General features: G+C 43.6%; 2 protein-coding genes across 4 annotated transcripts in view; both read left to right on the top strand.

Moving 5' to 3' along the window:
* The window catches only part of ZCCHC9 (zinc finger CCHC-type containing 9), a 342,756-nt gene that overhangs the window by 214,263 nt on the left and 107,096 nt on the right, over nucleotides 1-21,397 (top strand). The gene's annotated exons all lie outside the window — the stretch shown is intronic.
* The window catches only part of RASGRF2 (Ras protein specific guanine nucleotide releasing factor 2), a 265,430-nt gene that overhangs the window by 212,853 nt on the left and 31,180 nt on the right, over nucleotides 1-21,397 (top strand). For all 3 annotated transcript variants that reach the window (XM_050795639.1, XM_050795640.1, XM_050795641.1), the window contains one exon: nucleotides 2,822-2,928. In XM_050795639.1, the coding sequence (XP_050651596.1) occupies nucleotides 2,822-2,928 (107 nt within the window). The remainder of the gene's footprint in view (nucleotides 1-2,821; nucleotides 2,929-21,397) is intronic.

The following is a 21,397-nucleotide window of genomic DNA, read 5'->3' as shown; positions in this document are numbered from 1 at the left end:
GAGGCTGAGGCAGGAGAATGGCATGAACCTGGGAGGCGGAGCTTGGAGTGAGCCAAGATGGCGCCACTGCGCTCCAGCCTGGGCAACAGACTCCATCTCAAATAAATAAATAAATAAATAAATAAATAAATAAAACTTAGTAAGTTCATACTTCATCTAGGCTTTCATTTTCTGCAAATATATATTGTATACGGCTTCTGCTATGTGCCGGACAGGTGCTCGTGCCCAGCAACATCATACTAGATCCCTGTCTTCATGAATGACACAAATATTAATCAGATAATCACATCAATAAGTGTAAAATTTCAAATGTGCTAAGTACCATAAAGTAGATGTGTGTGGTGCTGTGAGATATGTAATGGGGGTTTTGTCCAATTCAGGCTGGAAAGCGCTCATTTGGAGAAGAGAAATTGGAAACAAGAGTGGCTTTCACTAAGTGAAAAGAGGAGTAGTAATTGTTCCAGATATGTAGCAGTATGTGCAAAGACCCTGGGGTGAGGATGAATGACTGAAAAGAAGTGTGGTAAGATGGAAGAAGAATAGAAAACATGGTTTCAGAAAAGACTGAGAGGAGCTAGGGCTAAACCACCAAAGACCTTGTAGTTTGTGTTAAGGAGTTTTGTATTTATCATAACAACCATCTAAAGAGCTTTAAACACTGGAACAACACATCCTAATTTTCTTTCTAATATCCTAGAGATCTTTCTGACTTCAGCAAGGAGAACAGATTTGAGGAGGCAAGAGTGAGAGTAGAGACCAGTTGGGAGGCTGTTACAGTAGACCAGAGGCTATTACCATAGACAGAGTTACTGGTAGCTCAGCCCCAGTTTTGGCTTTGTAGATGGGAAGACATGGGACAGATGTGAGATTTATATAGCAGATAAAATTATTAGGAAACAGCAGAAAGATAGGACAGGAATAATTCCAAAGTTTCAGGTTTACGTAACTGGAGGGAGGGTGGTATTTCTTTACTGAGATAGGGAACACTGGAAGAAGACAAAGTTTGGTGTAAAGGCCATTTGGGTTTTTTTTTTTTTTTTTTTTTTTAACATATGAAGTTTGAAGTGTATTTGAAACATATAACAGGAAAATAGAAAGAGACAATTGGATATTGCATATATGGATCTGGAACTCAGAGAAGAGATCTGGAGATATAAATATATGACTAATTTGCTTGTAGGTAATCATTTAAGTGGTAGGCCTAGATGAGATTTCCTAGGGAGAGATTATAGCCTGTCCCCTGGACGTGAAGGTTATTGATATGACCTTAAATGGGAGCTGTTTGTTGCTGAAATGGGATAAGAAGCTTGGACTAGGATGTAGAGAGAATAGGAAGTGAGGAAATGGAATCAGTGAGTATAGATAACTCTGTTTTGTTTGTTTGTTTGTTTGTTTGTTTGTTTGAGACGGAGTCTCGCTCTGTCGCCCAGGCTGGAGTGCAGTGGCGCAATCTCGGCTCACTGCAAGCTCCGCCTCCCGGGTTCTCGCCGTTCTCCTGCCTCAGCCTCCTGAGTAGCTGCGACTACAGGTGTCCACCACCATGCCCGGCTAATTTTTTGTATTTTTAATAGAGACGGGGTTTCACCGTGTTAGCCAGAATGGTCTCAATCTCCTGACCTCGTGATCCGCCCACCTCGGCCTCCCAAAGTACTGGGATTACAGGCGTGAGCCACCGCGCCCAGCCTAGACAACTCTTTCAAAAAGTTTGCCAGTGAAGTTACATAAGGCTTTAATTGATGTTTAAAGGAAATGTGATTTCATTGTGATTGGAAGGCAGAATGTTTTAAAACAGAGTGTCCGTGGAAAAATATTAAAATGGTTTCTTGATAATGAAAAGGTAGCCAAGATGGAGACATTAGCCAGCACAGAGAAGACTCAAAGACAGTGAACCAAGATTGAATTGTAATCATAGCTAACATTTATTACAGTCTCACTGCTGTGCAAGTGCCATTTTAGATGTTTAACATGTATTAAAAGTCTTAATCCCACAACAGCTCTATGAGGTAGATACACTTATTATCTCATGAGGAACATGGGAAGCTGATCACCAGAGAGGTGACGTAACTTGCCAGGGTGGGAGAACAGTGATTTGAGAGCAGGCAATCTGGTTGTGGAATCCATGGGGTTTTTGTAAATTTCCTTCTTAACTGACAAATAATAATTGTAGATATTATATTCTTATGGGGTACGATGTGATCCTTTCATATAAGTTTATGTCGTGGAATGATCAAACCAAACTAACAAATCTATCACCTGGCATATTTATATTTGTGTGTGTGTATGGTGAAAACATTTAAAATCTACTCTTGTAGTATTTTTTAAATACACATTCTTAGCCGTGATGCTGTACTGCTTCTCAGTACAGGGATACACAGTAAAGTATCTGAATCATCCATGAGTCAAGATATGGCCTAATCCATCTACAGATATTGAAAATGTTATCGGTTGTGCAGTTACTTTGAGGCAAAAGTATAAATTAATGCTGACTCAAATACTTGGTTAAAATTCCTTCTTGGCTTTGTATTATAGAGCAAGACAGGCATAAATGGAGGTGTCAGGAGAGCAGCTGTAGTTTTAATCAGTGGCCTTCAATAAATACGTGCTCATTACTTATTTAATTGCACCTGTAACTACACGAGGGCCTCGCTGCTGAGAGTGTAATAGGTGAGCGGAATTCACAAGTCTGAAGCCACGCGCACCTCTCTGCCAAGAAGTGTCGTCTGTGGGTTTCGTTAACCAATGTCCTAAAATATACGACCTTTTCCAGGTCCCGGGGGAGTGGCTTTAACTGCAACGCGTGTGTGTTTATTTTCCTCCTAAGGCTTTAACAACACCGAGCGAACATGTGATAAAGAGTTTATCATACGGAGAACGGCTACCAACCGAGTACTGAACGTCCTCCGTCACTGGGTCTCAAAGCACGCACAGGTATGTCAGTGCCCTCATTAATTACTTACAAGGATTTTTTAAAAATCATCTTTTTAAGCCGTGACACATGTAAAACACCTCCCGATTCTTTGGAGTTCAGTGTGAAACCTTGACACTGGAACTGAGGAAGGGAAGAAATAGGCTAGGCATGCAGATCAAAGCAGACACGTGGCTTGCCAACATCCACTGTTTCAGATCTGCAAATGACATGACACAGTGACACGGGGCTCCCCTGTCCCCACATCTTCTGAGGAAACAGCACTCACCCATGGGCACCTGAGCCACAGCAAGGCCACTGTCCTGTGCCACCTACCCTGGGAGCACCTTTCACAGGGTCTTCTCTGTAAGTGGAGTTATGCTTGAGAGGCTGCCAGCTGCAGTGGTATCCCCGCCCCGCACCCAACTAGACGCAAACCTCACGGTGCCCCCGGAAGTAAATAACACTCTGGGATCTGGTCAGGGAGTGCTTTCTGGGCCTGATTCTGGAGATATTTTGCCTCATACCCTTTGATGTTTTGGTTCCCAATGCTGTTTTTAAATTGTGTTACACTGACAGGACACCCACTTGTTATCTGTTTATGTGTTCTCAGTGCACGTTTGTAGAATTTATTCCCCTTTCACAAAACAAGTCAGGTGCCACTTTGCCCCCCTGATGTGATGCATGCATAATGCTTTTCTTACCCACTGCCACATACCAGGCAGGTCCTCCTGGACACCCACCTGCCTGGCACCCTGCAAGGAGCGTTTGAGAGAGAGAATGGGCCCTGCCTCACAGCAGAACATGTGCAGCATACATTAAAAGAAATATAATCAAAGTTGTCAGTCCGCTAATGAGAATCATGTGTTATAAATGACACTCCCAGGGGGAGGTATTCCCAGGTCTTTATTATTAGGTTGGTGCCAAAGTAATTGCAGTTTTTGCCACTATATTCACAGAGGCCATCACGTGTCTGCTGCATGGTCCTCAGTAATGACAGTCCATTCAATAGGGTCACCATGAGGGCAGGCTCCTGAAACCTCCGTGGTAAGATAATTTACTAATTAGGAAAAGTGGCATTTAAACCTCACCACAAGTAAGCCCATAAAAAATCTTAAATATTAATTAAAATAAAGTAATAAACATAGCATACTAAATAATGTAAACATTCCATCTTACACATCTTAAATTTAAAAAAATTTAATCCTATATGATTCAAATTCCAAGAACCATCCTTAGCACATGAGAAATGTCTAGTCTCTTTTCCCCGTAGTCTCAGTGAGCTGCTGGTAAATCCATTTTGCCTCAATGCAGATAAAACAGTATAATGAGTTTTAGTATTTACAATTTTTCCACTGTATCATGGTCCATCTTATTCTTCTCTGATTTTTTTCTCAAGAATTTTGACATTTAATTCCTGGGGCCCACAGTGGTTTCTAAGATGCAAAGTAGCTTCGATCAACAAGGCTGAGCTGGTTCTCTCCCCTGGCCTCAGCTCCCCTCCTCCCTTCCAAATCTTCTCCCCAGAGCCCTGCAGCCTTGCTTCCCTATCCACCTTACTTCCCTTTTCTCAATCCCCCGTGCCCTCTTTTTCTAATTATCTCAAACAGGAATCCCTCCCAATCCACATATAATTTTTACAGTAGCTACAAAAGTACCACAAAGCAAATGGCAGTATGCTGGGAGTTTTTTTATTTTTGGTAAAGAAAATTCATAGATGGGGAGAGATTAGTGTACAGAAGCCCTCGTTTATAATAGTTTTACAGTAAGCTTTGCCACCTGATTTGGCAGCTGAATTGTTTATACAGTTCAGATGCTTTGCGACCTGAGTGACTGCAGCTGTGCCTATACATGAGCAAGCTTGTCCATCTCCAGTTCCAGTTAGAGGGATCCCAGCTCCTCAGGCTCTCCCTCCAGCAGGGGCATAGGTGAGTGATGTAAGTAGCTCAGGGATCCAGTCTTCTCTTCTGACCTCACCACTGGGTAAAATACAAACCCTGGCTATTTCGTTCACTGATGTGCCCAAGGAAGTTCTTCCCACAGGGTCTTTCCTTACCTTCCCTGCATGCGTGAGTGGGCCTCACGGCTTAATGGCGGGCTATCAATGCCCTGGTGTAACCTCGTCATGTGCATCTCCTGTCACCTTCCTCATCCTCTCTGTATAAGTACACAACCATGTGCAGGACATTTCTGTGAAATTTCCACTTATTGAGAATTGTTTTAGGGCATTTTTTTTTCTTTCTTGCTGGCTAGAGCGTCCAGATTCCCTTTCTTCCTTTTACTGACTCACTTGTGGCTGCCTGGTAATCATCTGGCCTCCACATTGGACGGTTTGTGCAAGTCAAGGCAGGCTGTTGGTGATGGATTGGTGAATGGTTCAAATAGAGCTGCTCTCAGCTCACGGTCTCGGGGCCTCATTGTGTGCGTACTGCCTCCTCTCACCAACTGTGGGCCTAGCCTGGGCCATTTCATTCAGAAGATGTGAAGGTGGCCCTGGCTTCATGGAGCTTAAGCAAGCTGACTGTTATGGTGCTTTAAGAGTAACAGCCCATCTTGGTATCTTTATCCAAGTTTATCTGCAGGTCTTTACTCTCCCAAGGCAGCATCTAGCTATAGATGGGACTGCTGGTCTGAAAACCTGGGCCATAATCCAACTGTCAACCAACCCTCACCCTCGTTGTCTTTGGTTTTCACCTCACAAAGTGAAGGGCTTGGATAAGATGATTTGTAATTATCTGATTCACTTTGTACTAGCTGAGTCCATTTAAGGGAGAATATAGCATTATTGTGGCAACCTGATTATTTTGAATCAGTAGCTTTTAAAAAATGAGTAGGAAGTTGTAGTCATCTCAAAACTACAGCTAAGCATGGTAACAATTACATTTTTTCTCACACGGCTACCCAGAGAGGCCACTTCGATTTCTAGACACAGAAAAGCTGTAGATCTACATCAACCAAGCTGTAGATTCACCCACAAATAATCTAGAGAATCAAGGCTACCACAGAGTATTAGACATCATGTATTTATTTCTCATTTCTCATCAAAGGTAACTAATATTGGCAGATACTACCCTGACCTTTGTTCAGGAGAATTAAAGGTTGCAGAAGTATGGGGGTAGGGGTTTGTTCTCCAGAGAAATAAGAATGCCCCAGGATGTCACCTCCTAACTCTACCCCGGGTGGTGCTAGGATAGCATTTCTTCTCCTGGAGGTTTCTAGTTTTTTCTTTAGTTAATATTTGGAGAGGCTAGGATGTTCCATTTTTAGGGGGTTTTTAAAATCTTCATATGTGAATACCTTCTGGCCTATTGCTCCTCATTTTGTTACACCTTCTCATTTGTTGCCTTTTAAGCTGAAAGTGAAGCCACAGGCCCAAGTTCGATTTCTCCCACGTGCCTTGTCTATCCATCAGCAGAGGGAGCAGCAGCCCAGAGTCAGGGGACCAGTGTTGTTACTCCAGCTCTGCCACTGTAGCCCCTGTGGGGCCCCAAGCTGGTCTCTCACCTCTTCGGGTGTTTGTTTCCTCTTCTGAAAATGAGAACAACCATCCCTGCTTTACCTCTCCCAAGGATGTGATGAAGTTAAAGATGATGTTGAATTAAGCCTAAAGCATGATATTGATGTGTGTGATGAAATCCCTTTCAGCCGTGGACAGGAGAGATGCACATTTCACCACCCTACAACCAGCCTGTAAGCTCCTTGCTTGTCTCATTCATCTTTGTGTCTCCTTTCACATAGTTCTGTAATGCTGAACACATGGCAGATGCCCAGTAAATACTTGTCAAATTGAGCTTATAGTTCAATGTTTCCATTGTTCATTCTCTCCTGGAGGTCATTTTCTAGCCTTTAAAGTTTCCAAAGTCAGCCCAGACAGAGACTATAACCACTGATGGGTCAGAAATCAGGGCTGTGTGTTTAGGCAGTCTAAGTAAGGGAAGTGTTTTCATTAGAGGTCTACATGCGTCTTGAGCATCTCCTGCTGGGAGACCTTACATATCATTTACACAATTCCCAGGTCCCTGCAGGTGTCAGATCTGTAGTACTATTAACCAAATGCTCCCATGATTGCTTTTGTCCTCTGTGCACAGACAGATGGCTGGGGTCTGACTATAGACGTTTCAGATCTCTGCACAAGCCTCTGTAGAAGGCCTTTCATGTATGATCTATGGCAATTTTGGTTTTCCTCAATTATCATATTGACCAACCAATTCTGAAGAGATGCTCTGTCCATTTATTGGAGGAATTTCACAGACCATGAGCGATGCTGGTAAAAGAGCCGCAGCTGTGTCTGCAGGTTACCACTAGCTCCATCAGGCTCTGGGTCCTGTCTGAATGACAAGTGGCCGAGAATGAAACAGTCATGTATTTTCTTAATTGTAGGCTTAGGGGAATGTTTTTAAAACATGAGATCAGACAAAAATGACCTACCTACATAAAAATCTCCTCCCCAAAGAAGTTTACAGAGGAACACTGCTACTCCTTTTTCTGTTTTCTCACCTCCTTGATTCATTCACTAATAAGAATTGGGCACCAGAATGTTCCAGACATTGGGATAGGTGTGGGCGTGAACAAGATCTATGCAGTCTCTGACCTCAAGGGGCCTTCAGCCGTTGGGAAAAGCCACTGGGAAAATACCCACTAACAGTCAATGGACTTAACATAATTACATGTGTGGCCGGCTGTTAAACTGAATTCTTCAGGTTGTTTCTGACATTCAGGCAGAGGACCAAAGGCACAGGGGCAGGTACAATAGGTAGCAGCAACAGCCTGCATGGCCTTAATGGAGTGGCTAGGCCACCTAAGCAAAACCAGCTAAGAGCTCGTGAAATCAATCCTGCTAGCAGTTGTGATCACTCACCTGTGGGAAGTTGAGGCAGGGGAGGTCAAGGAGAGGGTAATTTCCAGAGACAGCCATCTGTGTAAGTTCTCTACCACCATGGGGAAGGCAGGGAGATGCCTCCTTTTCACTTCCAGCCACATGAGAAATGTTTCAAGGAAACCACCCAGCTAGCCTCTCCTGTTAAGGTGAAAGGTGCTCGCTGAGCAAAGTGAAGAGTGGTGGATGCTAGGAGTGAGCTGCATTCATATGTGTTTCAGTGAACCAGGTGGGTCCATGGGGAGTCCAATCTGGATGGCCCTGCATCCTGCCCAAGAGGATGTCCTGGAGGGGTGATGCGTAGACAGACGCTGGGTGAAGTGGACCACTGGCAGCCCAGGGCCTGAGGGAGTTGAAAGTGACTCACAGGAGGACAGACATTGCCAGGGTCAGGGGAGCTGGCCCTAAGTCTCCCACAGAGAGGTCTCCAAAGTCTCACCAAGGCCCACACAGGAAAAGCTGGCCACTGGCCACTGTCCACCTGCCACATCTAGAGAGAGCCAGGACTGGGCTCCCCCTGCACTTTCACACTAAATTATTGCTTTCCCCTGGTGAGCTGCAGTACCAGAAGCAATAGCCCACTAGTGGAGAGGTGGTGGGGACACCAGAAAGGGTCTCCTATGCAGGCCACTAGGCTGGAAGCAGCCCACACACCAAGGCTGGAGGGAGGCTGGACTGAGGTTTTGAAGAATATACTGGACTAGACATTTTGACTGTTGAAATGACATCATTCTTGTAACTAAAAAGTACTGAAAGACTTTGGTGCCTGCCCAGAACTTCGTGCCAGGTCGGGAAGGATAGACTATCAACTGATTTACTGGGACTGGCAAGAAGCAGTAATGCTGTTTGATGATTCCATTATTACTTACGATACAGGGAGTCTAGGGTCCCTTGGGAGAGCAATTTCACAAAATCTATCAAAATAGCTCAGCTGTTATATTTCTAACTCGCTCCAGTTCTCTTACATTCATTTTATGGTGAACAAAGAGACACATATTTAGCTAATAATGAATAACTTGAGTTTACATTTCAGTTGATATGCTTTTTGGCATTTTTATTGAAATATCACATACCGCATATAAAGGACACTAAACTTCAGTGTGTAGGTCAGTGACTTTCTGCCTGTGTAGACACCCATATAACTGCCACCCAGGTCAAGATCTGGGACATTGCCAGCACCTGAGGAGGGCCCCCAAGTCTCTGCCCCTCTTCCTGAGTGTTACCCTGTGCTCTGTTAGTTTTAGTATTTACATTTAGCATTGCTTATGGCATGTTTTACATATATACACTCATTTTCCATTATAAGAGGGTTTTATATATACTTTATCCTATAAACACAGACACACACATGCGCACGCACGCAAAACAGTCCTTATCACTCTCGTGAAAATATACCCTAACACTTTCATAACACCATTAACAAATAAATATAGTCTCAGGTAGAAGACAGGATTTAGCGGATCTCACAACCCCACTCTAGTCACTCATAGCAGCTGAGGTGAGAGTTTTTACATCTCCAAAAATCACAGTAGGAGTTAAACTCAGTCCTAATGTGTCTTTGTAGCAGAGATCTCAGAGCTGGGGGGCTTCGAATCCTGTTGGAGCTGTGAAGTTAGGGTGATCGTGATGGAAATCCCGGCTCCGGCATTTATTGGCTTTTCTGAGCAAACAATTTCGCTCCTCCAGGCCTCCAGTTCTTCATCTGTAGAAATGGGGATTAATGCCACTTTTTCCTCTGTGGGAGGGTGAGGATTATGGGAGTTAAAACATACAGAGTAGCCATTACAGATGGAGGCTCAAAGCACTGCGGATGCTGCTCTTGATAGAGATAACCGTGTTAAAGCGGCATCTGGTCCAAACCCAGACCTTCAAGCAGGCCAAATGCTGTTACCCCCATGTGACCAGTGAACCACGTAAGTCTCAAAGGGGTTCAGTCAGCATTGCCCGGGTAAACTTGTTGTGATGGTGGAAATGTTCTATATCATGGTGCCCAGTACAGCAGCCTCTAGCCACATGCGGCTAATTGATCACTTGGAATGTAGCTAGCGTGGCTAAAAAGCTGGAGTTTTAATGTTATTTAATTGAATTAAATGGTAATAGTCACAGGTGACTGATGGTTACAGTATAAACAGCACAGTTCTAGACCACTCAAAAGCTGGAAACAGACCCAGCTGTCAAAATTCCTTCCAGTCTCCCACAGAGCCCCCTTCCTCTGAAACAAGAACCCGGCCAGGTGGTCTCCACGATGGCTCCAGCAATAAGTCTGCTGAAGGGGGCACACCTATGTTAGGTTTGTGGCGAGGAAAGCAAAACCTTTACATATCCTCAGAGTCGGTGTTATCTCAGAGAAGACAATGGCTGTTTCCCAGTAAAGGACAACCAGGGAGCATCCGTCTGCGCCACAGAGTTTAGGTTTTGGACCTGCAGTCCCAGGTCCGAGGTAAAGTGGGGACTCTGACTCGTTACGGTGGAAAAGTGCGTGCTGGTGTGATGGCCTCTACTTAGTGCGTTCAAGGTCTCAGGGATCAGATTTCCCAAAATGTGAGTGGACACACTTTGTCTCTTCCATTTCTTATTTTGACAGATGACAGGGGCCCCTTCTAAATTTTTTTTGTTTATTATTTGGCATTGCCTAGTGAAACACAAAACTCAGTGTTGAATTAGAGCACTGAGTTGAGGTTCGTTCATTGTTCCAAATCTGAAATGGAAGTTGGGCCAGGACAAACACAGCACAGAATTTTCGGTGTGGGCGGGAGAACGAGAAGTGAAAGAAACAACCGGCTATTGAGCAGGCAGCTGCTGTCACCTCTCCTGACGCTCCTGGCCTGCTGCTGTCACCTCTCCTGATGGCTCCTGGCCTGCTTCCATCCCTGCCCTCCTCGTCCATCTGGGCTCGTGCCAGTCAGCCACAGGGTACTTTTCCGTCACACTCCCAGCCCGGTCTCTGCCCTTAAAGAACAGATCTTCTCTTCCATCTACAAGGCAGTGTCAGCATATGGGGCCCTGACCTTCGAGCTCTTTGCAGGAGGAAGATGCCTCCGCTGGGAATGGCTCTTCCTGTCCCCACTTCCTGAAGACGTTCAAGACTTTATAAGCCCCTTTCCCTGAGCCTTCACCATGGCTGGATGAGACTTCCTGTGGAAAAGTGTGTCACTAGGACTCTGAACAAGGAGGAGGAAGCATTGAATTGCATAGAAGTCATCTAGGAGCAGCTGAAGTTTGATATTGGTTTAGTTATGATACGGGGCATATGATCTTTTATGGGTGACTTGAGAACCTGATTCTTAGAATGAAGGTAGTTTCCTCTGCAAGGACGGATTCTGAATGACAGAACCCCAATTTTAAAAAATAACATACTGTATCACTTACTTTATGTCAGACACTGTTTTGTTTTCAAATATTAAGTCACCTACCGTGACTCCACTCATTTGAGGGAGAGGAGGTCGATATTGTTATTACCACTGCTTTACAGATGGGGAGATGGAAGCTCAGACTGAACCATTTCCCTGAGGTTCCACCCATAGCAAATGGCAGCAGCAGGTTTCAGTCTGCACCGTCTGGCTGCACCATTTTTTCCGGGAACCCCCAATCTTGCAGCCTCTCCATCTTGCAGGCCAACTGTTGAGATGTAGACCGCTCAAAATGTGAAACATAAAAACCTGCTTCTGACTCAGGACAGCGAGAATAGCACATGTCAACACTGCCAATGCTTTCCCTGTTTCTCAGTCTTTCCTTAGGAAAGTTGCTTTTGACCCTGAGTCTATTTTGTGTTGCTTAAATGATTTGTACTTGCTAAAGGCTGGTGCAGGGAGGAGTGCTGTGCCTCTGCTGACAACCAGTGCAGCACCTCCCAGGCTGAGATGGTGACAGTAGCCGCCCTTGCCGGCCTCCCCAGGCCACCTGCCTGCAGGAGGTACAGTTAGAGCTGCCTGCGGTGAAGGGCCAGGAAACCCTCGCTGTTCTTGAAGCCTCAAGACCCCAGACATCCCACCTTAACAAATTGGTGAGATGCTGCCCACTGCTCAGGGGCCACAGAGTACCACGAGGCTCCTGGGCATGTCCCCAGCTGGTGGGACTGATGGGGATACCAGGAATAAGAAGATAAAATTTAGTCTCAGTGAGAGATGCTAGCAGCTATGAAATGTTTTTAAATGACTAATGAGCTGTCTACTGCTTCAACCTTGCAAATGGTGTTTTATGTTTTTTTTGTTGTTTTTGCATGTGTGTTTCTGTTTTTTTTTTTTTTTTTTTTTTTTTTTTTTGCCAGAGATGGGGTCTTGTTCTGTCACCCAGGCTGGAAGACAGTGGTGCGATTGTAGCTCACTATAGACTTTACCTACCCCTTGCCTCAAGTGATCCTTCTACCTCCACCTCCCAAAGTGCTGGGATTACAGGCATGAGCCACTGTGCCCAGCCACAAATGATTTTACACAATCACCATACCAGAGGATAACTGATGGCCTATATACTTTTTTTTTTTGGAGACAGAGTCTCACTGTTTCTCCAGGCTGGAGTGCAGTGGCACGATCTTGGTTCACTGCAACCTATACCTCCCGGGTTCAAGCAATTCTCCTGCCTCAGCCTCCCAAGTAGCTGGGGTTACAGGCATGTGCCACCACGCCAAGCTAATTTTTTTGTATTTTTAGTAGAGATGGGGTTTCACCATATTGACCAGGCTGGTCTCGAACTCCTGACCTTGTGATCCACTTGCCTCAACCTCCCAAAGTGCTGGGATTACAGGCGTGAGCCACTGCGCCTGACATACTTTTTATGTCGGTCTCACCCTTTTATTATTCTTCAGCACCCATTCACTTCTAGCTGTCGACACACTGTCAGCCTCTGCGTATCTCAGCCAAGAGATCCGAAACATCCACCAGGCACGCACCAGTGTTTGTTCACAAACAGATTTGACATGACAGCAGCCGAAATGAAATAGAGAATGCTCCATTTAATTTAAATAGTCCAGCAACTTCAGTTCCTTTTGAGTTCTTCTGATTTCCTGGACACATAGGCTGACCCTTATCTTTATGGCAGTGCTGGATCCTGCTGTGATCTTTTACTGACCACTGCCCTCTCCCTCTCCCCTCAGAACAGATGCCTTAGGCGTCACATTTCACTTTAGTTCTTCAGAGATTCCTGGGTCAAAAAGGTCTCAGATGAGGAGAGAAACCTGGAAACTTGCACACTAGTTTGGATTCCATTGTTAGCTTGCTAGTTTCCACATTTGTAAAATTGGCAAAATTATCTGTGTGGAGTTAGAATGCACAAATGAATTATTTGTCATATCTCTCTGGAAAATATGAAATGTACAAAACTATTATCTGATAAGTATGGATTTTCTTTTCTTTAATTCCAAAGATAGATTTTTATTCTCTCTTTTTCTCTGGTCCAGGCAAACAACCAACCAAGTAAGAAAATCCTAGTTCCTTGAACTACTTACCAAAGTTTTTTCTTATCTTTTATACATCTCTATTGTTATCTTTTAAACTCTCCTTACAGTGAGACATTTACAGCAGGATTTATTAAGCTAGCATAAGCTAGATTTAAGCTTTTAGGAAGCGTGTCTTCAGTGGCACCGATTTTCCATTTTCATTAGCTGCCGAAACAGAAACGTTTTCCCCATTGAACTAGTGCGATTCCTTAACTCTTTGCGGATGGATTTCGTTGATGGAATTTTATGTACTTCGATAGCTTCTTTTCTCTGTTGTAAGGATTTTCTGATGCAAGTGCCACGGAGAGCCCTTATTTTTCCTCATTTGTCTCCCCACTCTTGTAATCACTCTTGGACCTTGGAAGCATTTCTGGAGACTGTGGCATGCAATCTTCAGCATGGGGAAGGATGATCCTGATATCACCTGGTCCTTGTTTATCCGACCAGGCCTGGACCAGTGCTCTCCATCACTTCAGAGCTGCCTCAGGATGTCAAGAGCTGACTTAACACTTGTGTATCAACTGGTTCTCAGGGCCCCACGGCTCTGCCTTGCCTGTTGCCTTTCTCTTTGTGTTACTCTCCTCTCCACTCTGCTCTCAGATGTCACTAACTTATAGCTCCCAATCTCTTTGCATTGTATCTCCTTGGTTGAATGTCAAAGATGCTACTTCCTGTAACTCGGAGTGCATCTTCTCCTTGGGGAAGGAAGGATGCACCCACCAGCTTTCTTTATCAGTCTTTTCCCCTCCTATGGATCAGGGTAAAAACAAAAGTATAACTAATAGACTACTGTCTAGTTATATTAAAGATAATTTTGTTGGCAAGGGGCATTATTTAACTAAGAAAGTTGAATATAGTTGTAAATATCAGCAATAAAAGGATGCCCTTCCAGACTTTTCTTTTTCCCTCTGGTCTTTGTCATTTTCTTGAAAATGACAACCCATATAAATTTACCACCTACTTAATGGAAAACACAGCATCCGAAAAAAAAAAAAAAAAAGATTCTCTCTTTTTCTGGTAAATGCTTTTTAAACTGACTGATTCCCTTTTGGGGCATAAAGATGTAAGCTTGGAAGTGATCTGATTCCGGGGCTGTGGGGCAGTATTTAAAGATTCTTGTGTGCACAGCTGTTCAGAACTAGGGGCTGAATTTTAGCAAGTCATTCAAATGCAGAATCATTTGTCAGCAAATGATCAAATAAATAGTTTTCTAGATGGTTTTTTCCTTCTCACTGAATGAGTGTCATTCATTGCCATTTGCCTCTTCCCAGTTATTTTTGTTCTAACATATCTTCCACATTTTCACTGTGCCTTCTCCCAGGAGCCTCCCACTTCACATCTGCTAAACTAATTTCCCAAACCACCAGTTTAAAACTTAGGTAGCTTGTTACCACTTGTGTCAAAGTCAAGTATTCTCCCCCATGGACTTTTATGCATTCATTCAACAAACGTTTGAGGGCTGACCAGGAGCAGGGCACAGAGCTTACCAGTTTTGGGGTTTAACTGCCTGTGGGTTTTACCACCTGAAATATAAGTCCCTAGATGATTGTCAGGCATATATTTTCTCTACATTCTGTTCCTCTTTGAAGATTCAAGAAGCTGATGAATTGTTAATGACTAGTAAGTGTTGAACGTGTATTGGAAAGTTTAGAATTACTGCTGTATTGCTTTGTAGGGTTTAATTCCAAACTTACTGCCCTTCCTTATGTTTTTGTATCAGAATGTTCTTTTTCATTGTGTGAACAATGAGGCTTTGAAAATATTTTTGTAGTTAGGCAATGGAAAATGCCAGAAAACCCCGTCCTTTCACTTTTCCAGTGAGAAGCCCTGATTCAGAGTCCCTGTTGCCCCAAGGTAGCGCCCACGCCGGCAGCCCAGGGGTGGTGGCCGGTGGGCAAGGTGAGCAGGTACCCTGCAGAGCCTCCCATCCCAGGTTTTAGCCAGCACAATCTCCCCTGGAATAGGGTTTCAACGTTAAAGTTTTGAATAAGGTTTCCTCTCCTCAGAAGAGCTTGAAAAGCACCTTGGTTTAGGAGGTTGTCTCCAGTTCGTGAACATGAGGAATGCAAACCTGTGTACCCCAGACCTGTCAAGGCTGATTTGCATATATCATGATCATTGGGTACCTTTGCCTCAGCTTCCCACTTTACAAACTGGCCCGAATCTAACCTAATTCTACACCACAATTTAAATTCTTCATCTTGTGTCGTCAGAGAAGACGGAAAACCGTAGTATGCTTTTCATTTTCTTGAAAATCATTAAGTTAAACCCCCACCTCTTATTTCTGAGCTCAACACATCCTGAGTCCTTCTTTCTAAGCTCTTTGTTCCAGATTTTAAAATTATTCGTGTGATTTTAATCCGCTCTGCAGCATTTCCACTTTCCTTTTAAAACCTCTGGCCACCATCAGGAATATGCTGTACTTATTACACTGAGAAAATTACTCTCATAATTCTCTTTAGCCTCAAACTGCATTTATTGAATCAGATTTTCCCAATATCCTAGAGTTCCCTTGGCCATGTATAGTAAATTACTAATTACTACCCTGCTCTCCTGTAAGAATGAATATCATTTCCAAAATGCCTAAGCTATCAACAGGAATTCGTTTTAAAGTGCTAGGAAATCTGATTTATTGCTTTGCAGATGATTTTTCTGGTATATGATCTAGCCTTATTAATGCAAACTAGTTTATTCAGACTGGAAACCTCGGTTTCCAGATCCCTGTCTCAAATGGTCATCAGTGAAGGGAAATAGTTCCAGGCTCAGCAACTGTTTGACATTTCAGCCTACCCTTCCCTAAGCCAGCAGCCACTAATTCACTGATAGCTGCTTTTTTTTTTTTTTTTTTTTTTTTTTTTTGAGATGGGAGTCTCTCTCTGTCACCCAGGCTGGAGTGCAATGGCACGACCTCGGCTCACTGCAACCTCCACCTCCTGTGTTCAAGTGATTCTCCTGCCTCAGCCTCCTGAGTAGCTGGGATTACAGGCGCCCACCACCATGCCTAGCTAATTTTTGTATGTTTTAATAGAGATGGGGTTTCACCATGTTGGTCAGGCTGGTCTTGAACACCTGACCTCAGGTAGATCCACCTGCCTCAGCCTCCCAAAGTGCTGGGATTACTGGCATGAGCCACCGTGCCCGGCCCGATAGTTGCTTTTTCGCAAGAGGCTGAGTGGTTATAGCAATTAAAAACTCAGGCTTTAGCCAAGAGTTTAGCCTGGATCTAAGTCCTGGGCCTACCACTTGCTAACTGTGTGACCTTGGATAAGATACCTAGATTTTCTGTACCTGGACTTCCCCACATGCAAAATGGAAATCATGATAGTAACTATGTTGCAGGATTGCTATTGATGATTAAATGAGATAATAAAGTAGTTAAAATGTGGCCCGGTGTGGCGGCTCACATCTGTAATCCCAGCATTTCGGGAGGCCAAGGCAGGTGGATTGCTTGAGCCCAGGTGTTGGAGACCAGCCTGGGCAGCAGAGAGAGAGCCCCATCTCTAAAAAATATCTTAAAAATCAGCTGGGCATGGTAGCATGTGCCTGTAGTCCCAGCTACTTGGGAGGCCGAGGTGGGGGGAATCCCTTGAGCCCAGGAGGTTGAGACTGCAGTGAGCCATGATCATGCCATTGTACTCCAGCCTGGGTGACAGAGTGAGACCCTGTCTCAAAAAAAATTACCTAGTCTGGGGCAATCTCTCACTGTCTGACTTATAATTACTTTAGGAGGTTTTTGTTTTGTTTTGTTTTGTTTTTCCCAACCGATCCAGGGAAAATGCTGATTTTCCTAATTATTTATGAACATGTTGAGTGAAGTCAATACAATTTTGGTAAAATAGACTCATCTCACAATAGCGTCTCTCCCTTGGAGGATTCTGACATCATCAGTGGACAATGTGTTGCTCCTAAGCCTGTGCTGGGGGCCACACTGCATCCTTCCACAGTTTTTGACTTGTTCCTGGCCAGAACTATCCCCTTTCTGCAGGTGGTTTCCGGACCTGCGTTTCCAGGCCCAGCCTCTCCTAAAGGTCAGTAGGGCGTCCCCAAGGGGGGCCCTTGCAGATGGGCGCCCTCCTCAAGCCTCTCCCAGTTTCTTTTGTTAATATTTCTTTCATGTGCAAACCCACCCAGAAGTCTGCTGCTCCGCCTCCACTGCAGAGCCTTGTTTGTTGAGTTGCTCAGTAATTCTTTTTGAAGGAACAAGAGCTATGGGCTCCTTTTCAGAGAATGAAATATAAATGTCCTGCATTTTCTGAGCGCTCCACCTTTGAGAGCAGGGCGGTTTCTTTGTTCGAATCCTCTGTCTCCGCATCCCTGCTTCAGGAATTGGAAAACAAAAACTAAATTAGATTCTGTTGCTTTGATAACTTCAATAAGTACCTCGGAGTCTCTTGGGTGCCATGGATTCGCTCTCCTGGCGCAGAAGGCTTCGTGGGGCTTTGTGTCCTAAACACGGGCAGGCGACGTCCCTCCTCCAGGCCTGCGGGCTCCACCCAGGGGCCCGCGCCAGGGCCAATGCCGACCCGGGAGCGCCATCTTGTGGGCGCCTCGATTGCTGCCTGCAAGAAGGCACTCGGGTAAGTCTTATTCCACCGTTTCAGGACTCGGGGAAATGTAACCAAAAATTAGATGCTGGACAATTACAACTTGGCTGTCAGCCAGACATTAGCAATCATTTGTCTCTGGATTTAAATAGGGCAAATGTCTTTTTGCTGCTTTAGATTTCTTTTTATTGAGCAGCAGCTACCGTATTTTCAACAGGGACTTTTAAATGACCAATTCTGTATTTTACATGCATTTGTAAAAAATAAAATCATCCATTCTAGGTAGTACATCAGAAGATCTAGATTTCTTTTACTTTTGGAGAGTTTTTTTAATGACTTTTTTTTTTTTTTTTTTTTTTTTTTTTTGGTAGATAAACAAAGGTAATGTAAAGTCTTGCTACTCAAAATGTGGACCCCAGACCAGCAGCATCAACATCACCCGGGAGGTTGTTGGAAACGCGGAGTCCTTATCCCTGTTCCAGATCCCCTGAATCAGAATCTAATTTTAGCCACAACCCCTAGTGACCCCTGTGCACATGACAGTTTGAGAAGGGCAAGTATAAAGGCCTATGAAGGAGTCAGAAGGACTGGTGTTCTTGTCCCAGCCCCTCCATCTCCCCATGCTTCTCATCTCAGCCCATGCGATCACCTCTCTTCAGCCTCTGTGGCCCATATGTGACAGGAGACCCTGAGATTATGGTTCCTGTCTTGTCTGATGCTGGGTCAGCTGAGGAAGAATTAAAATTATATACACGGCCGGGCACCGTGGCTTATGCCTGTAACTGCAGCACTTTGGGAGGCCAAGGAGGGCAGATCATTTGAGGTCAGGAGTTCGAGACCAGCCTGGCTAACATGGCAAAACCCCATCTCTACAAAAAATATAAAAATTAGCTGGACGTGGTGGTGTGCACCTGTAGTCACAGCTACTCGGGAGGCTAAGGTATGAGAATCCATTGAACCTGGGAGGCAGAGGCTACAGTGAGCCCAGATTGTGCCATACTCCAGCCTGAGCAATAGAGTGAGACTCTGTCTCAAAATCAAGCAAATAACAACAACAAGTTACATACTAAAGGTCACTTTGTACATTGTAAAAACCTGTGCAAATGTAAGTGAAAATTATGGATGGCAAAAATTCTTCCATTTCCTACTCCGTTATCAGAGTTTCTGCTTTGCATTATATCAGAGTCTGATTTATATCATCAGCAGCAAAGCAACTATTCAACTGCGACCATTTGTCATGCTTCAAATAGTGTCTTGGCAGATTTCATTAAGTCTTTCAAAGGTCCCTCTCAGGCCAGTCGTCCCAGAGTTCAAAATAAGAAAATTACATTATGTTTTTATTAACAAGACCTTTCACACACTTGCCATCCTGGGGCCCCAGAAGCGTTCTGCCCCATTGAGCCCAGTACGGGGCACAGTAGTTACTAATGCCAGTTGATTAAACCACTAATTGGCCCTCAACACGGTCTAAACAGTAACCTGATATCCTTCACACTAATCGTGCATTTATGATAATCAGATTATTTGCATCATTAGAGACCTGACATAGCTACATGAAGACTCGGTTGTCTCACTAATATATATATATATGTATATATGTGTGTGTGTGTATATATATATATATATATATATGAAATATTCATTAAGGAAATAAAGTCCTGATGGCTGAGAATGTGGTGCACACGGATTGACGAAGGTGAGAGTATTAACTGTTTACAAACATCCCTTTACCTTGAAATGAAGGAGGGAGTGGAACCGAAAGAAAGAACACTGGCAAACTATTACTCTCCTCTCTTTACATACATTTAAAAAAAAATTAATAGCGAGAAGGTGTTTGGCAATAAATAGGTGAAATTTTAGGAAAACATCATCTGAAGCCATATGTTGAGGAGATGTTGACATCTGTGTTGCTCCTGGGCCCCAGTGGCTCTTGTTTCTGAAGAATTGGGACTATGGTCAAACAGTGAAAAGTAAAATGTTGGGAATAATTTGTTACACCATTTACCACCAAACTGAGGTAAAAAACTAAATTCAAATTAGATTAGATTTGCATTGTCTACAATTTATGAAATTATGATCTTGTTCATTGTTTTTACCAAATATAGTAAAATCTTGCTGTTTTCTTTTTATCTGATTTGTTGCAATTAACAAGGTTCTCTCCAATCATTTAAAAGGATTCAGAATGTCAGTGCTTCATAATTACTTTCCTTAAAGTTAAAATGTAATTATGATAAGTAACATTATATGGTGGAAAATAAACACTCATGTCTGTACATATAAAGATATAGTCTATCGAGTAAGATCCTCAAAAGCAAGACTTTGCAGTGTTCAGTTCATCTCCAAATACCTAAAAATTCCTCTCTGCTGCCTGTACATGTTTCATAAGGATATATTTAATTAAAGAATGTAAGAGACAGAGTTCTACCTTTTTGTTCTTTTTTTCCCAACATTTACCTTGAAAATTTTCAAACAGAGAAAAATTGCCAGAATAAAAAAAAGTACACTGATACACATCTAGAATCCCTCAGTAATCATTCCCATGTTTAACATGTATTCTCTTTCTCTCTCTCCCCACTCCCTCTAAGAACAAAAACCTGTTCTTTTAAAAAAAAATTGCATTTTTATTTTAGTTCGGGGGGTACATGTGCAGGTTTTGTGTGGTGCTAAGATTCAGGCTTTATTGATCTCATCACCCAGAGAGTGAACATAGTATACAGTAGGAAGTTTGTCAGCCCTGGCCCCACCTCCCTCCCTCCTTTTGGAGTCCCCAGTGTCTACTGTTGCCATCTTTATGTCCATGTGAACCGAAGATTTAGCTGCCACTTATAAGTGAAAACATGTGATATTTGGTTTTCTGTTTCTGCATCAGTTTGCTTAGGATAATGACCTCTAGCTTCATCCATGTTGCTTTAAAGAACATGATTTCTTTTTTCTTTTTTTCTGTTTTTTGTGTGTTTTTTTTTTTTTTTTTTGAGACGGAGTCTTGCTCTGTCACCCAGGCTGGAGTGCAGTGGCGCAATCTCAGCTCACTGCAAGCTCCACCTCCTGGGTTCACGCCATTCTCCTGCCTCAGCCTCCCGAGTAGCTGGGACTACAGGCGCCCGCCACCACACCCGGCTGATTTTTTGTATTTTTAGCAGAGACGGGGTTTCACTGTTAGCCATGATGGTCTCGATCTCCTTACTTCGTGATCCACCCACCTCAGCCTCCCAAAGTGCTGGGACTACAGGTGTGAGCCACCGTGCCTGGCCCATGATTTCATTTTTTATGGCTGCATCATGTTCCATGATGTATGTATACGACATTTTCTTTATCTAATGCACCATTGATGGGCACCTAGGTTGATTCTGTGTCTTTGCTACTATGAACAGTGCTGCAATGAACATGCAAGTATATGTCTCTTTTTGGTGGAGCAATTTATTTTCCTTTGGGTATATACCCAGGGATTGCTGAGTCAAATGGTAGTTCTATTTTTAGTTCTTTGAAAAATCTCCAAACTGCTTTCCGCAGGGACTGAACTAATTTGCATTCCCACCAGTAGTGTATAAGTGGGGAACCTGCTCATACATAGCCAACAGTAAAATGATCAAATTCAGGAAAATTTACCATTGGCAGAATGCTCTCTACTAGTGCACAGTCCT

This window comes from Macaca thibetana, chromosome 6 (assembly GCF_024542745.1).
Source record: "Macaca thibetana thibetana isolate TM-01 chromosome 6, ASM2454274v1, whole genome shotgun sequence".
Taxonomy (NCBI): Eukaryota; Metazoa; Chordata; class Mammalia; order Primates; family Cercopithecidae; genus Macaca; species Macaca thibetana.
The sequence above is the reverse complement of the archived record's forward strand: the minus strand, read 5'-3'. Positions and strand labels throughout refer to the sequence as shown.